The following is a 17,813-nucleotide window of genomic DNA, read 5'->3' as shown; positions in this document are numbered from 1 at the left end:
TGGTGATGGGTTTTATGACACCTACCTACTTGGGAATGGACTGCAGTTTTCAACTTTTTTCAAACAGGTCACTGTAACAGCCTTTGGATGGTAACCCAGACACCATGGAAGGCACTTTTGGATACCCTGGGCATGTGTGCCAAGAAAATATAGCAGCAACTTTTTGTAGCTGCTAGCCTGTTTTGAACTTGAACCCATAGGTGAAAGGCTTCAGAGCTCATTAGCGGTCCCTTGGCCATGGTTTTAATTTGCACACTGAGAACCTTTCCTTGTTGTTTATATTACAGTACAGGTAGTCCTCAGGCTTACGATACAATTGGTTCCTGAAAATTGTGTCGTAAGTCGAAACATCATAACTCAGAACCACAATACACTCCATTGCAGGACCAAGTGTCATAAAGTCTAAACCAATTGTTGTAAGTTGAACCAGGGTGTCAATTCAGAAATGTCATAAGTTCCGTTCATCATAAATTGAACACCATAAAGTCGAGGACTGCCTGTAATGCTGAGAGGCCCTAATCTAGAGGGGGCCCTTTTGTGCTAAGCCAGTGGTCCCCAACCTTTTTCGTCTGGCGGTGCTGGATGACAAGCCACTGAGGACCATGGCTGGCGGATGAGCATCAACTGAAATGCCGCTGAGAAGCAGCAACGTCAATAGGCATTGCCGCCGACAAGCAGCGCCATCCAGAGGTGTCGCCGCCGAAAGGCTGCCAACGAACAGCGTCATCCAGAGATGTCATCGCCGAAATGCCACCAAAAATCAGCAGTGATGCCTCTGGATGACGCTGCTTCTCGGCAGCATTTCAGTGGATGCTGGTCCACCGGACAGTATGTGGGCGCACATAGATGCCTGGGTGGGCGCACATAGATGCCCGGGCGGGCGCCATGGTGCCCGCGGCACTGCGTTGGGGACCTCTGCACTAAGCGCTGTGTGAAGACATGGCTTATAGCTTGAGAAGTTTACAATCTAGTCCAATTTACAAAACACAGATTTTATTTTAATGTTTGTGTCACATCTAAATATTTCCCATCAAGGTTGGCAACTTTTGGGACCATGAGATCCCCTAACATAGGAGAAGTTGTGGATGAGCTAGCCTACTTTTTGTACTCTGTATTGCAGGTTGGGAGCCCTGAGTTTAGTTCTGTCTCTAGCTTTCTAAGCAAGCAAAATGTTCTGGAGGAGTGGGAAGTGTTCTGAGATTTCATAAGGAACAAGATGGATCGTTGGGATGGAAGCTATTACTGGCTGCACATTTTATTTTGGAATAACTTTCTAAGACCATATATAACTGCCTAAAATAAAACTGAACTCTGTGGATCATGTTTCTCCTCCAAGAGATGCAACTTAAATATCCTGTTCTATATTTTAACAGATGTCAGCAGGCCATATAGATAACTATCCCAATACTGCTTCATGTGGGAATGTGTGCCCTATCTGGCATTGTCACATGGTGAAGACACACCTATTAGTACCTCATGGTGCCTAATTTTTAGACCTGTTTTGTGTGTGTGTGTTGGGTAAAACTTGCTTTGACTGGACTCCCATAAGCCCATTTTGTGCAAAAAGGAAGTTAAAATCCTCTGCTAAATCTGTCTGTTGTAACATTAACATTTCTCTCTCATTCATTTTCTCTTGTTGTCTCCTTATACATATTGCGCTTCCCAGTCTCTCTTCTTCCATTTTTAAATCTCTCCCTCTGCTTCTATTCTACTCCCCTTCCAGTGTCTCTTCTTCCTCTGCTCCCAGTGCTTAACCATTGGGCTATCATTCTAGTTTCTCTTACATTGATTGCTCATTCTTTCTTCTCATGCCCAATGCACAGACCAGCCTCAATCTGAAGACAGAAGCTTTACTTTTCCAGGCTAACAGTACATGCTTCTTTCTGAACTTCAGGTGCATAGGTTGGAGCAGGCAGTAACTGGAGGCTGGTGGAGTGGGAGAGAAGAGTGAGAGCAGCTGTTGCATTATGTTGCAGTTAAGTACTGCTGCAAAATGCTGCACGATGCTGCACAGCACATGGGCTATAGAAAATGCCTTGCTGATCCTGTGTGTGGCTTTATGGGTTATCCAGTGGTGTCTCGTAGAGTAAAATATTTTCAGAAGCCATGTGGCTGAACTACTGCATATATGGCTATAAATGTTAACACAGTTTTATGTCCTAGTGGGTAATTCTGGAATGGTTTGCAGAATATAAAACACTCATCCTTCTCGTGCATTGAGATCCCCCCACCCCAAACCAAGCTGCTGGCATCCAGATTGCCACACACAGAACCCTCTTACCCTACAGCTGGATCGGGCTGAGCCTGCTTGCCCCAGACCTGGATTGGGTGGCAGGGCTGGGCATGCACGTAAGACTCTCTTCCTCTCACTCGCTGTTGCAGAGTGCCTGGAGCTGAGAAGAGACAACAGATAGCACCACAGATAACAGCCTTTTACTGCTTACAGTTACTCCATTAGGTAATAGTGGAATATGCTGTGGGTTTAAAGTTCCCAGTGACCCATTTAGGGGTAGGAGGAGAGAAGCAGTCAATATAGCAGGGGTAGGCAACCTATGGCACGGGCGCCAAAGGCGGCACGCAAGCTGATTTTCAGTGGCACTCACACTGCCCGGGTCCTGGCCACCGGTCCAAGGGGCTCTGCATTTTAATTTAATTTTAAATGAAGCTCCTTAAACATTTTAAAAACCTTATTTACTTTATATGCAACAATAGTTTAGTTATATAGTGTAGACCTATGGAAAGAGACCTTCTAAAAACATTAAAATGTATTACTGGCACGGGAAACCTTACGTTAGAGTGAATAAATGAAGACTCGGCACACCACTTCTGAAAGGTTGCCAACCCCTGCAATATAGTTTTATCTGATGAAATGTTTTGTGTTTTTCAATTTTTGTTTTTAAAAAACTGAAGGTTTGTTATGTGATTTACTACAATAAACATCAAGGTTGCAAACTCAAGCAGACACACATACAAAATGCCTGAATTAAAGCTGCCCATGCAACCCTAATTTGGCCGTCTTGTACATATGCATTTTGATACAGTCTTTAATTATATGACCACATTATAATTAAATGTGGATGTGTGTGGGTAACATTGATATATTCTCTGTCTCCCTCAGGGACCCCCATGATTCCTGTACCAATGGGCATTATGGCTCCTGCTCCAACGGTAAGTGGTACTGGGAGTAGGGGCAAAGTAACGTGCACAAAACCATGCTTTATTGATTGAAACTACTCTATATGTAATTTGCCCCCAATTTATTAACAACCTTCATAACCATGAAAGGAAAGGCTTGGTGTTAAATGTTCGACTGATATGTTAAACTCTGAGCTGGGCAAGGTTTTAAAAGGATGTATATGGAATTGCTAACTGCTAGAAATTGAAACAGTTATTGTTTGCAAATAGAAATAAAAGTTGAACTTTCTATCTCAAATGAAGTAATTTATAGATGGCCTTGTGATAATACTCTGCACTGCTGTGCAAAACATCAGGGTTGACTGACTGGTCTCTTGCTTACCAGATCAGTAGGCCTGCAGGGTGCCATGAGGTATTCCGTCGCCCGTATTGGTAAGTGCATCGCCCAACACTGCTGCTAAACTGGCCAGAAGAGTCAGTGCTGACAAGCTTCTGAGCAAGTTCTGACAAGTCCTTTTTGGCTACAATGTTGTGGGAGGGGAAAGATGCTCAGGACTTACGGAGACCTTGAGGGAAAAACTGCTTTTAGTGGTTTTATCTATACACATGGATTCTTATTGGCATGCAGGGTTGTTTTCTGACTATAAAATCTGGGTTCATTCTAGGTATTAAAGCCATTTCCTAGCTGTTTTTCCATCTAAACTAATGGGGCTGCTGTTACTAAAATCTTGCGAAAGTGGAATCTGCTGAAGAAATTAGTCCAAAACCTAATGTGTCTAACAGAGGAATATACTCATGCTAAATTATGTATTTTATAGCAGTAAGATGCTGGAACAAATGCATTATTCAGTATCTTGGAAGAAATATGGTTGTGCCCCTGGCCTTAAAGAATTGATGAGGAAGAAATAAGCACATGCACACAATGAATTTTTTTAAAGAAAAAAACCTTCTTGATAACATGACTGGAAGATATGCACACACATGAGTGCACCATACCTACATACATATGCTCCAGTTCCCAAACCATTTCTTCACATTCAAGAAAAGAGGCCATCATAGAGGAGGGATGTGGATTGATAAAGTAAAACATTGGTTTCTGTGTAAAGTCTGGAAGTATTAGGACATTGTACTTGGTGCTATGAGTATTTTTTTGAGCCAGAATTAATCTTTTATTTACGGTCATAATTGTTAAGAATCTTATTTCTCATAGGACATTAAGGTGTACCAGTTTATCAAAGGATGGCAGGCTCATTGTTCATTTTTGGAGCAAGTACTGAGTTAAAGATGACTCATAACATTTTATCCAAAATGATCTCCTTGCACAACTATGCCTCTTTCTGCCTTGCATTTCCAGCAAAGATTTTAAAATGACGATTTCATTCTTTTGACTCTAATAGGCAATATCTATTATATTCTGTGTAGAATCTTAAAACTACTGTCCTGCTGTATTGGCGTGCAATTATCATGCTGTGCTATAAACTTTAGTGAAACACCTCTAGATCTCCAACTCTTTTTAAGGCTCTAAACCATTTTCTATAAGTTATAAAATAGATACAGACATCTTGTTTTTCCTCCATAGGTCTTAGTTCCTACTGCCGTGTCCATGGTTGGAAAGCACTTGGGAGCCAGAAAAGAGCACCCGGGTCTAAAGAATAAAGAAAATGATGAAAACAGCGGTCCCACTACCACTGTCTTTGTGGGCAACATTTCCGAGAAGGCATCAGATATGCTTATAAGACAGCTCTTAGCTGTAAGTGCAGTGGTTGCTTTGTTAGACTTCATCCTCAGATGGTGTGTAATGTAAATATTCTGTCATCACTATAAACATGGTGGGATTAATTCGCAAGCAGTGAAGTTGGCCACTGATGGTGCAGTAATGACATGTTCATTAGACTTGTGTGAAAAGTGAACAATCAGTTTGACCAGAATAGCTTTCTTTCAGCTGGTACCAAATAGGAATATAGAAGATTTTTAGCAAAATTAACCCTTACTTTTTTGATTCCTTCGCAGAATGGTACAGTATTGTGTGAGCAACTGTTTAACATTTATTAAATGGTAATGTTCCTTTCTTAATTTTGCCTTCAAGAAATGTGGCTTGGTTTTGAGTTGGAAGAGAGTGCAAGGGGCATCTGGAAAACTTCAAGGTAAGTGTTGCTTTTTGGCATCCTGATCAGATTTATTTATTTTGATTATCAGGTAGCTTTCAAGTATATACTGACAAATGAATATAATTCTAATATTTTGCATTTAAATTGAGTTGCATATGGCAATTTTTCCTGTTAAATCTTTATAAAAAAGGAACAAGGTCCAAATCTTAAATTTTGTAATTCTTTCAGAATAATGCAGTGGATATTTTTTTTGTAAATTTGCAGAGTAAATATTTTCCCTTTTATGATGCATATTTCTGGAGTATTTTTTTAAAAGTTTGAGAACGTATTAGTTCAAAGTTCCCAATGTGGAAGATATTTAATCTGTAAGGAAAAAGCTGTTAAATATTTACCTGAAGACGTTGTTTTTTTGCTTTTCATCTCAATCATCAACCTCTAGCTTTTGGGTTTTGTGAATACAAAGAACCAGAATCCACTCTACGAGCACTGAGACTACTCCATGACCTCCAGATTGGAGAGAAGAAGCTACTAGTTAAAGTTGATGCCAAGACAAAAGCTCAGCTAGATGAATGGAAAGCAAAGAAAAGGGCTTCCAATGGGGTAGGTATGGAATGTGAGACCTGCCCTATGTAATGAGGGGCAGGGATAGGGTTATCTAGGTCTGGAAGCCAGGGCTCTTGGTTTCTATTCCTGTCTCAGCTCTTAACTCACTCCATGACTTTTGCTAGACTGTGGCTCCTAAATCCCGTTTGAGAGTTTGTGGGGCTTGGGAGCCTAATTTACTTGAGCATTTTTGAGAATTTTACCTTAGGGCTTGTTGGCACTTAAATTTGCATATTTAACCAATGGAAACACCTGTTTTTCAATTTAGCTTGCCTTTGTACATTTACTGAGGCATGCTAAACCAATATAAGCTAGATTTAAATTGATTTAAGGGTGTCTGCATGCAAAGTTGCACCAATTTAACTAAATCTGTTCAAAATCACAGATTTAAATTGATGCATCACCATGTATCAGCCAGGCCTGAATCTCTGATTCTCAGTTGATATCCATTCTAAAGAGGAGTAATACATAGTATATTGTATCTTACTGTTCTAAAACTTAATGTTTAATTAGAGATTTAAGACGTCTTTTAAAAAGTGACCTGTAGAAATGTATTGTTTGTTACAAAATCTGTGAGCCAGTTGAGGGACCTGAATTTAAGTTTCTCTTGCAGCCTTCACAATTGTTTAAAACTCATGCAAGACAGAAAAGTAGGTTTATTTCTTTGCTGTTGTAAGGCAGTGAACAGATCACAAGCAGATGTAACATTAAGCACGTGGAGTATTTTTTTTTTTTCATCCTTGACTTGAGGGAACACCTATTGGGGTCCATCCAGCCAGGGTTACTGTCCATCAATTCATTCTGAATTTTCTGGTTTAATTATTTAATTGTCTTTTTGGGGTAGTTTGGTATGCTGGATTTACTGGGTCAAATTCATCACGAGTGTAACTTGCTTGAAACTAGTAGTTATACTAAAGATTAATGCAGCCCATTTTTGCTAGATGCTTCTCTTTAGCAAGGGTAATATAGAGCATGTTCATTCATTTAAAATACCTGCACTTTTTCTGTAATTGCCCCAAGCAAAGGCATATACCAATGGGCACTCGGTTCTTGAAGCAACAATTATTAATAGTTCTAGTTGGCCAAAGTAGATTTTCAATTTCATTTTGTAGATAATGAACACAAAAAAGTTGGTAAACTTTTGCAATCAGCGCTTTGTAGTAGCTCAGAAAGCTACACAGAATGTGCTGGAAATATGAATACTTTTGTCCAATCAGAACCATGGCATAAATATGACTTCAGGGTTTTAACGTAATTTGTCTGTCTAGCATATGGAGTCACAAGACTATTGCTCAGAACAACAGAGTACTAACAAGGTGAAATCCATATGGTGCAAGTACTCTAGTTGCTAACCTAGATTAAGGGAAGAAAGTTTGACTCGAGCACTCACTCCTGTCAAAGCTTCCTTTTCCCCCTCTGGCAATAGCTATAATTTCTATGCTTATGACTGGGATTGTAAGTAACCTTAACACTGTAGTGCAGTTGTAGGACATGAACAAGAACATTATGCTTTCTGTGAATATTTTTGGTGTAGCAAGGCAGAGAAGGTCAGTTGTGACATGAAGCTTTCGGATGGCGATAAATTTAATCACCTATAGTGAAAATTCCTAATTCTTTTTAGGATATATTCTTTAAGTAACCTATTGATATCCATGTAGAAAAGCTCTGTACTCTGATTTCATATAGTTTTGATGATGTAGACCAGTGTTTCCCAAACTTGGGACACCGCTTGTGTAGGGAAAGCCCCTGGTGGGCCGGGCCGGTTTGTTTACCTGCCGCGTCTGCAGGTCTGGCCGATCGCGGCTCCCACTGGCGGCGGTTCGCTGCCCCTGGCCAATGGGAGCTGCTGGAAGCAGCGACCAGTACGTCCCTCAGCCTGTCCCGCTTCCAGCAGCTCCCATTGGCTTGGAGCAGCAAACCATGGCCAGTGGGAGCTGCGATTGGCTGGACCTGTGGATACAGCAGGTAAACAAACCGGCCTGGCCTGCCAGGGGCTTTCCCTACACAAGTGGCGTCCCAAGATTGGGAAACATTGATGTAGACAAATTAGACCCTGGTATGTTCTCATTATTGGTGGTTGAAGGAAATGTGAATTGCTGAGGAATATTGATGTAAGAAGTTATGAAATACTACCTCCACTGAAACACTGAGTTATAGTAAATGCATTAAAAGTTTATCAAAGTGCCTGCAGTTCCTTATTAACCCTTTCATGCCTTCCTTGGCGTGCAGGGGCCACTCTCAGATCAGAAAGTTGCCGTGCTCTTCTCAGAACTCGTTTTCATGATGATTTTTTTTTGTATTAATATACATTACAACACTTAATTTCTAATATGAGGGAGATAAACCAAGCAACGCTTTGATCTAATAAGCTCCTCTTCGTGATCACCTCTTTCTTCTCCCTGGACCTCTTCAGCTCCACTCCCTGTCACTGCTTTCTAGCTCTTCTCAGTCTACTCCTTGGCCTGGAGGGCTCTTCAGCTCCAACTGAACCCTTCCTCCCCCATCATTCTTAGCTGCTGCTCCATCAGACCCTTCCCTCCCTCCCCCTACCCCCCTTTTACCCACCACCTATCGCTTGATGAGACACCCAACTGGATTCTCAGGTGAGATTCCATTTTTTTTACAAAATGGGGGAGTGGGGCAGTAAATGGGCAAGATATTCTTTATCCAAAGTATTTTTCATAAACTTCTGCATAAAGTTGGTGCAAGGAGGTTCTTTCCCAGAGTTTCCCTTTGTCCTGCTTCCCCACTGGGAGAAGAAAAAAGTGAGGATAAATATATGATTAGCAATAAGGAAACTTCTTGTATGGCAGGGATATTTTCTTTCTAGAAATGTTGCTTTAAAATAGCGCTTTCCCCACAGCTCACTGCTTTAAAGTTTAATTAGAAAAGGAAAATATTTGTTTTGTATGATAGCCTAGTGGGCTTCCAAAAAAAAACAAAAAAACCTAGAGGTGAGCTACTGAAGTGATCTACAGTTCCTGATGGAGAAAGACCAGAAGCTATGGTAGATCAACATTAGGGCCACAGCTGTTGATACTCCCCATTTGCTCCCTCTGTCTCTTCCTTGACCTTGATCTGTTTGTCAGTCGTATCACAATCCTGCTGTTGCAGTCTACAGCTATTCCACTTGTAAAACCCTGGATTGCAGTCCCTTTCTGGCACTGCTAGTGTGAGGAGGTCTGAGCAATAGGATGGAGTTGAGAGCTGTTCTTAAACTTTGGTAAACACAGTAGAGGCACTAGCAGTATTAAAAAAAAAAAAAAAAAAAAAAAAACCGTTTGGAACAAAATTCTTCCTCTCACGAGTGGGATTAGTGTGACAGTTTGCTGATTTCTCTAAATTTGCCACTTTTCCCTAGAACTCCAGACCAGAGTCTACAAATGATGACGACGAAGCACTGGATGAGGAAACAAAGAGAAGAGATCAGTTAATTAAAGGGGCCATTGAAGTATTAATACGAGAATATTCCAGCGAGCTCAATGCCCCTTCCCAGGAATCTGACTCTCACCCCAGGAAGAAGAAAAAGGAAAAGAAGGAGGACGTATGTGTTTTGATTTTGGACAAAACAGATTTTTCTTCAACTCACCTTTTATATAATGGCCAAACCCTGTGCAAATACTTTAACTCAAAACTTCTGATGAGAAAACAAATCGACAAGCATTGATGTCAGCAGCAGTTTCATGTATTAAATTGAAATCTAGTCAGTTTTAGCTGCCATCCCCTCTGGGTGGTTTAGGGGGTCTGAGCACCTAGACTTCTTGGAACGACAGGTTTGACTCGGCCTTTCATCCCTCTGAGGTAGATATGTTGAACTCAGTGCAGTTTATTGTGTCTATAGGGTTTTCAGATGAGACCTTAAAAAACAAGGTCCTGCCTGTTCTGTGTTGACACTTAAAGATCCCAGAACACTTTGTGTAAGCGTAGTGGTCTGCTCTGGTGTCCTTTACCAAAATGTTCTCTTCTCCCCACTGTTTGATAGCATGCTATGAGTCAACTGGTTGTTGCTACTTTACACCCCAGAGGTGGTTGCATTTCAGTGGTATACGTGTATAGTTTTGAAACACTTTGGGATCCTCCAGGGATGAAAGGCATGTTTTATAATATTATTATTTTTACTATAAAACTACTATTATAAAAATGTGTTTAGTTTGGCTGTGTTTGGCCAGCTGGCTTTCCTAAACTTTGTGACACACAAAAAATCGGGGGTTTGGCAGAAGTGTTCTGATGCAAACCTCCTTTATGGGTGATCCTTTCAGTGTACTAAAATAAACTCTGGAGAAGAGGGGAGAACCAAGAATTTACAATTAGCAGGCTAAAACTTTGCTTTTGCAATTGAGTCTCTAACCATGTGAAAATGAGCTCTTGACACCTCTCAACCTTCACCCAAGGTTGCAAGAAATCAGAATCTAGTTGGACTGAGATTTTTACCTGCTTAAATCTACTGTATAATTCCCATTCCAAGACAGTAATGCAGCTTCAGCTGCTGGTGGGGTGTGAAAGAGCGGTGCAAGAAGCAACACCTCTCCCTCTGGGAGTGAGTATATCATCCTCACATCATTCTTAGTCTAAAATAACCTGAGGAATAGGAGTCCTGAGTTGAGAATTCAGATTTCCTTCCTCACCTTTCTTTGGGGCAAGACTTTTTGGATGAGAATCTAAAAATGAAGTCATTGTCTAATGCTGTGGGCTGTATAGTATGCAAACAAAAAGTACTGTAAAATGTTTATTGTGCTGTGGCTATCTGTGGTTATGGATAATGACAGATGATTATACTATCACATTGCCATGCCACTATAATCTTGCAAAAGCCGAATGCTAAGTGTACTTTTTGGAACTCTGCTATCTCTGCATGATCTAGCTTTAGACCAGTCTGAGCTAGCAGAGCAGATTAATATGTTCTGCCAAAGACACAGCAGCTGTTTGGTTGAAATTGCACTTTGCCTTCTCTCCTCTCCTCGATGGGTAGGGAAATGAGAATTTTGGAGGCTATCATCTTTGGCCTGTGGGGGTGCAGGTGGGAGCAGGGAGATGATCCTAGTTCATCTCTCCTTTTAAGGAGCGGGAGAGAAGAATCTGTGGGTGTGGGGTGGAGGGAAGATGCCATATGAAAAAAACTACTTATTCTGGGGCTTCTGTCCCCCTGAAGGGGATGGGAAGAAAACTGCTGATGTTAGCAGCTAAGTCCTTCACTAGTTCCATTGGATGAAGGAATGATGGATGATGTGGGGGAGAGGAGGGTGTGTGGGAGGAGTGGCGAGTGAGTGGAATCTGTTTTTGAATTTCAAGCACGGGGGAACCTCGCTAATTCGCACTAACTACCAGGAGACCCATTGCAGATAACTAAATTTTGCGAATTAGCGAGTAAATAAAATCAAGATTTATGCACCACAATGTATTGATCACTTATTTTGACAAGTGTAGTTTAGTCTTAATGACATTATTATAGTGTACTAATGTCCTGTAGCATGCTTTGTAATTCTGTGGTGTCTTACTAATGAGACCTCACTACAACATCTGTTAAATCTTTGCTGAGAAATAGATCAGTGAAGGGAGAATTAGCGAGGTTCTTCTGTAATTTTGTTGAGTCAAAAAAATAAGATCACAGCAATACAATATTGCTTATCGTACAAACATACAAAACATTGTTTTTCAGAGTAGTGTGCAATCTATTTTTAAAAAAAAAAATCTCCGTGGATTTTTCCGCAGATTTTCCGCAGATTTCCAGTGGCCCCACTGATACCTTATCCACTCATCACCAAGGTTCGTTTACATTGTAGGCTTTGACAATGACTATGTTTACTGCTAGTTGCCAGATTTGTGACTCTTGTCCATCTGATTATTCACTCATTAACATCAGACTGTCAGGTTTGGTACTACAGAAGGGGTATATTTATCTCTTACAAGACTGGTACAAAACTTCTAACCTTGAGCTTTTCTTTTGTTCTTCTGTGTATGTACAGATGGCTCTTAATGCTTTTCCTCCTGTCCCCCTTGTTTTTTAGGAGGATATAAATGCTATAGAAATGGAGGAAGACAAAAGAGACCTGATATCAAGAGAGATCAGTAAATTCAGAGACACACACAAGGTAGTATTCTTGTTTTTGCACTTGATACAAAATTAGGCTTTTACAGAATCCAAAAAAAACCACTTTTATAAAATTTACTGATACAATACAATATCACTTAAAATACTGTTTATAATGAGGTGTAATATAGAGAGAGGGAGAGAGCGCTATTTAAAACCAGCAAAAAACACATACCACATTAAGTGGCCCTTGGCATTTGTAAGACTTTTAGTTGCTATTGATTACTTTGCAGTCTTCTCACTTTATCATGAATAGACACAACTTAAGTTTCTACACATACATTAGGTTAGATATATTTATAACTGAAGACTAAACAGGCTGCAATGTAAGACATACACTTGAGTGTGTTTCTGTAGACAGTTATAACGTAATCCAAGGAAACGTTTTATGGAGAGCTGAAACTTAATTTTAAATTTAAGACTTCTTTATTTTAATAGTTCTAAGTTGAGTGGGGGAAAATTAAAAATAGGTCAGTGGTTACCAGAATTACCAAAATTTAGATGCATGGAAGAATTGTAAATTCCCATAAAGCTAATCTATTCATTGACCCCCACCATTATGATAGAGATCATATGGTGACTAATGCAAGATGAAACTCAGCTTGGAAAGTAACATGGAATAGGATGTAAGTATGAGCTTCTGTTTTTTATTATATTTATGGATGCCCCCTCAGAAAAATATGCAAAGGGGTAACTGGCTTGAAAACGTTGTGCACAGCAAATCCCACTTCAGGGTTCCCACCTACAAAAGTTTCTGTTAATGTCAGTGCATTTATGAATGTTTCTGGTTTGGAAGGTGATACTAATGGATAGTGAAATGCAAACTGTGCATGTAATATATTTCAATGTGTAGCTTATAAGGCGTTATTAATTTTCCCCAGCAAGAGTGGAGGTGGTCCATGACCTATTGAAGTATTAACCAGTGTTCACGTTTTGAGCAAACAGTTTTTTTGAATACCTGAAGTTGACATTGATTAAAAGGTTGAAGGTGCAATAAGATGAAGCGTACCCCTGTTGTTCATCTTTACCCTGTGCAGCTGTTGGGTGGTACTTTTTCACACAACTTTTATCAACATCAAGCAAAAGGAACACTGCTGGCAATGTAAATACTGCATTTTCCTCTCCACTCAATTTGGAATGAAAACCTAAGGAAAAGAATTCCAGAAGAGGTCTTCTGGTGAATTTCAGTAATTAAATATGAAACTGATCAATGGTGAGACAGAGAAAAGTTGTGTTTAATTCCAGGCCCTGTCAAGTCACTGGTACAAAATATAAATAAATCAGGTGGTTTAAAAAAAATTAAAATATGCTTCACTGTTTAAGAAGCTGTTAGGCATTTTACTGCCTTTGATCTATTTTATTGGGCGGGGATATTTTGGATTTCGTAACTTTAAAATCAACTTTAATTATAATAAGTGGCCATTGCATATATTGGGTGGAATGATTTAAAAGGGCTGTTGAATCCATAGCAGCTGGCTAGTGAGCACAGTGAACCTTTGCATGTTTTTAAAATTAGTTTATAAAACAATAACCACAGACTGTCAGGGTATCAGCCTTGCAGGGGGCGTCCATTTACAGCACGGACGAGTCTGAAGAGAACTCAAGGTAAGATTTATGATTCTTCTATCTGTCCTTTTCTGTTCATTACTTCATTATATCTATGATGCTTTTTCCATCCCATTATCCCTTCAGACTCTTTTCTTTACACTGGTAGCAGTTATTTAAATGAGATTTTGATATGAATCAGATAGGCCAATTCATTCCTGTATTAGATTTTTAAGGAACCAAATTTATAAAATGGGTCGTAAGAGACCAAAACTTGTACAGATAAAATGTCTCGGAGACACAATTTTTGCTATGAACAAGTATTTGAGAGAAAATCCAGGAATTCGGCAAAAGAAATTTCTATTGGAACATCTAAAATAATCTGTAAGTATCAACTATTTCAGTATATAAACTTTTCTTTAAAAGTATATGAAATTGAGGTAAGTTTGATTTTGAAAGTTGACATAGCATAGTCTAACATCTTACCATATTAGTTCGTTACGTTATAAGACGTCTATAAAAGAATTTCACTTAGTTTCTAAGTTTTCACCCCTCTATTTTGTAGAATTTTAAGTTTTGTTTTTCATAATGTCAGTTTCCTACCATTTTTAATCCCCTTTTCCTTTTGTGATTTCAATGTATCCAACACTAGCATGCCTGTATTTTACTGTCAATGCAGTGTGGGATGGTGGCTGGATATATTGATTTCTTGTGAATTAGCTTTATTTCTGTAACCCTTTGTCAGTTCTCTGGTCCATGGGCACGTGACAGAAGAATATTTACCAGGTAAGATTGCTTTTTAAAGTTGTCTTAAATGCATTGTTTAAAGAAAGAAAGAAAAGAAAATGCACATTTTATTGTTTCAGTTTTTAATTTCTTTACAGTGGTGGTAAACGTGGAGCCAAAGGGGATAAAACCTGTTTTTTCTGCTCAGTATGTGTAAAAACCATGTGGGGTTCTGGCATCTGTCAGGCTGACAAACTTGGTCTGTCTTTGTTGTTTGGTATTTTTGTGAACCGTGTACTTGCTCTTCCTCCCAGAAACATAGCTTATAGGCAAAGTTAATCCAGTGTTGGCGATCCATGTCCTAGCACAGCATCTGTAAGTTAACACACAACAATTGCTTCCAAGGATGGATTTATCTATCATTCTATTGATGTATTTTCTATTGTCTTATAGGAGTTCTGGTTATAGATACTGTTTTTAAATGGAAAAGTTGCAACTGTATACAACTTTAGTAAAACTGTAGCAGATAACCCTTTAGTTTCTATATTTCAAATGAGTGATTTCCAACCTTTTTTAATCTTTCCATCTTGTAGGGGTGGAAGTTGAGGATTCCATTCGGCAGAATTCACTTTTTACACGTGAACAGTTAGAGCTCTTTAGGAAGGGCAAAGTGGGAGGGGTCCAGCTCCCTCCTCACTGTTGAGGCACGTGCACCCATGTGCAAATGGATGAATTTCTTTCCCCCAAGTTTTCAGATAGGGTTGATTTGGTCTGCTGAGACCATGGGGAAACAACTCTGTCCCAATGGGCATCAACTGAATTCTGTTTGTCCAGCTCAGAAGAATAAATTTTTTGTTAGCTAAAAGTTCATTTTGTTTGTACCTAAGTGGTTCATTGCACCTGTGGAGTCTCTGGCTCTGCTGTGAACCATGATTGAGAGTGCACTGTGTATGTGCAGTTCAGTCATTATACAACAGTCCAAGGCCAGTCCTGCCCTGCCATCCAAGGTTGGAGATTGCTGGTCTGTGTAGATCTATGCTTTTGCACGAAATCTAGTCTTGTGATTGCTGCATTTTGATTTCAAACTTATGAGTTCAAAACAAACTATTCAGTACATTAAATGTTAAATCACTGGCGGTTTTGGTACGCCCATTACCAACCTTGCGTGTTGCGCCGGGACTATCAGATTCCTGCAATTATGGAACTAACTGTGAAAGTTCTCTTGTTGGTTTCTAGAAACTGGAGGAGGAAAAAGGCAAAAAAGAGAAAGAGAGACAGGAAATTGAAAAAGAACGGAGAGAAAGAGAGAGGGAACGGGAGCGTGAACGAGAGAGGAGGGAGCGCGAAAGAGAGAGGGAACGGGAGCGGGAACGAGAGAAGGAGAAAGAACGGGAGCGTGAACGAGAGCGGGATCGGGATCGTGACCGGACTAAAGACAGAGACCGAGACCGGGATCGAGACCGTGACAGAGACCGTGAAAGGAGCTCAGACCGCAACAAGGATCGAAGCAGATCACGGTAAATAAAAATTTGAGTTGCTGAAATAGAACTCTAGTTCTTGCTAAGGCTGCTTACACAAGTTAATATAGTTCAATATATTGGGGTGTTTTTCACTTAGGATTGAGAGCTGTCTTTTTTGTGTGTGTGTGTGTGTGTGTGTGTGTGTTAAAAAAAAAAAAAGTCCATGTAAAATAGGAAATATGATTTAAAAAAACTTTAATTTTGTACATAAAAAGTACACAAAGCATATGACAGTTCCCACAAAAGGTGAAGCCTTGTTGCTCAGCCTGTCAGCCTAGCTAATCGGCAGTATGAACAGAGCTAAACTGCAAAGAAGCTAGTGACTAAACATGGTGATGCAAAGTCTGTATGCAGGTTGTGAGCCAAATGGGAAGAGGGAGAGAGTGTTTCAAGGAGGTGTACATATATTAGCCTTGGCACTCAGTGTCTGCACCCTGAATTTAAGGGACAGATTAAATGCTTTTGAGGCCCTTGTCTTGTGCAGGTAGAGCTAGATGGAGGTATCACGCCGTGTCAGAATTAGTATGCGTATGGGGCACTAGAGGGTTAAAAATAATGTGGAAGATGATGATAAATGTGACTCTCTCAGTAGATGGTGATAATGTACCTTTAAATTCATTTAAGATTGAAGCTTTGTATACAAGACTTTTCAGGCCAGCAGTAATCTTATTTTTTTTATGTCCTATATAAAAAATAGAGTAGGGACAGTATTCATACCTAAGGCAGTTGTCCATGCTGACTCCCCGCCCCTCCACTATTTTCGGGGGAGAAAAGGGGGAGAGGCAGGTGGTGACGGTGTTATGGAAAGATCTTTCATAACTTGCACAACTGTCTGGCTTTCTTATTATCTTCTGCTTTTGGGATGGGTAGGGAGAAAGAAAAGAAGAATCCTTATAGGTCTGGGTGAGGCAGCTGGAAGAGTGTCTTTCATACAGACTGGGTTTGAGGGTTATTTTTTCATAACTGGTTGCATTACACTAGGGGCTGGCAACCTTTCAGAAGTAATGTGCCGAGTCTTCATATATTCACTCTAATTTAAAATTTCGCATGCCAGTAATACATTTTAACATTTTTAAAAGGTCTCTTTCTTAAGTCTATAATATATAACTAAACTATTGTTGTATGTACAGTAAATAAGGTTTTTAAAATGTTTAAGAAACTTCATTTAAAATTAAATTAAAATGCAGAATTCCCCAGACTGATGCCCAGGCCCTGGGCAGTGTGAGTGCCACTGAAAATCAGCTCGTGTGCAGCCTTCGGCACGCGTGCCATAGGTTGCCTACCCCTGCATTACACTCACTATATCCCCACCAAAGATCCTTTTATGCCTCTTCAGACAGAGCATCTGCCCTCCATCATGAGGTGACCTTCTCTCTCCCGGTAGTAGTCCTTCAGCAAGGTGATATCCTTTGTTAAGAGGATAAGGGAAAGTTTTTTTTACATAAATATAAAGAAATAAAAAGATTAACTTCTGCTCAGCAAGACCTGCTGTCCCTTTTCACCAGGATTAACCAGAGATACCTCTGTTTCTGGTAGCCTGAAGAATGGGGGACCGAGCTTGCAGTTCAAACTGAGATCTCTGCAAGTAGCGCAAACCTTAAGAGTTCTTTAAACTGTAAAACGGTGGCCTGGAAAATAAAGGGGACTAATAGCTTTGGGACATGTATGTGGGAAAACTACTAGAGAACATTGATCCTTGAATACTAGTTACTACCATGTGAGCTTAGTGATTCCAAGTGTTTATGGTTGGGCTAACTAAGAAACAGGTTTGAAAAACAGCAAAAAATTAAATGTACATTTACATAATCGGTTCCATCACTATAGATAATCATTTTGTACAATAACAGGAGGAATAACTCCAGAGAAGGCAGAGTGGATAAAAATCAATGATTTTTTTAAAAAAATTATGTTTTTTAAATTTAAATCAGATATTTTTGATAATATGCTTTTTGATGGAAAAAACCCATCTAAAGAGAGAGACATTATAGCTCAAAGATATCTCATCATGGAATAGGGATTATAAATTCTAATTCTATTGTATGAGACAATATATTCATGTAATCTGGGGGGAGGGATAGCTCAGTGGTT

General features: G+C 39.8%; 1 protein-coding gene across 2 annotated transcripts in view; it reads left to right on the top strand.

Annotated features, from left to right (window-relative positions):
• RBM25 (RNA binding motif protein 25) overlaps positions 1–17,813 on the top strand; it is a 38,545-nt gene that overhangs the window by 8,934 nt on the left and 11,798 nt on the right. The window contains exons 3-10 of one of the 2 annotated variants that reach the window (XM_030559644.1): positions 3,119–3,168; positions 4,715–4,885; positions 5,222–5,279; positions 5,683–5,843; positions 9,208–9,390; positions 11,556–11,609; positions 11,852–11,935; positions 15,442–15,722. In XM_030559644.1, coding sequence (XP_030415504.1) covers positions 3,119–3,168; positions 4,715–4,885; positions 5,222–5,279; positions 5,683–5,843; positions 9,208–9,390; positions 11,556–11,609; positions 11,852–11,935; positions 15,442–15,722 — 1,042 coding nt within the window. The remainder of the gene's footprint in view (positions 1–3,118; positions 3,169–4,714; positions 4,886–5,221; positions 5,280–5,682; positions 5,844–9,207; positions 9,391–11,555; positions 11,610–11,851; positions 11,936–15,441; positions 15,723–17,813) is intronic. The other variant, XM_030559645.1, reaches the window with a different exon arrangement.

This window comes from Gopherus evgoodei, chromosome 4 (genome assembly GCF_007399415.2).
Source record: "Gopherus evgoodei ecotype Sinaloan lineage chromosome 4, rGopEvg1_v1.p, whole genome shotgun sequence".
Taxonomy (NCBI): domain Eukaryota; kingdom Metazoa; phylum Chordata; order Testudines; family Testudinidae; genus Gopherus; species Gopherus evgoodei.
The sequence above is the reverse complement of the archived record's forward strand: the minus strand, read 5'-3'. Positions and strand labels throughout refer to the sequence as shown.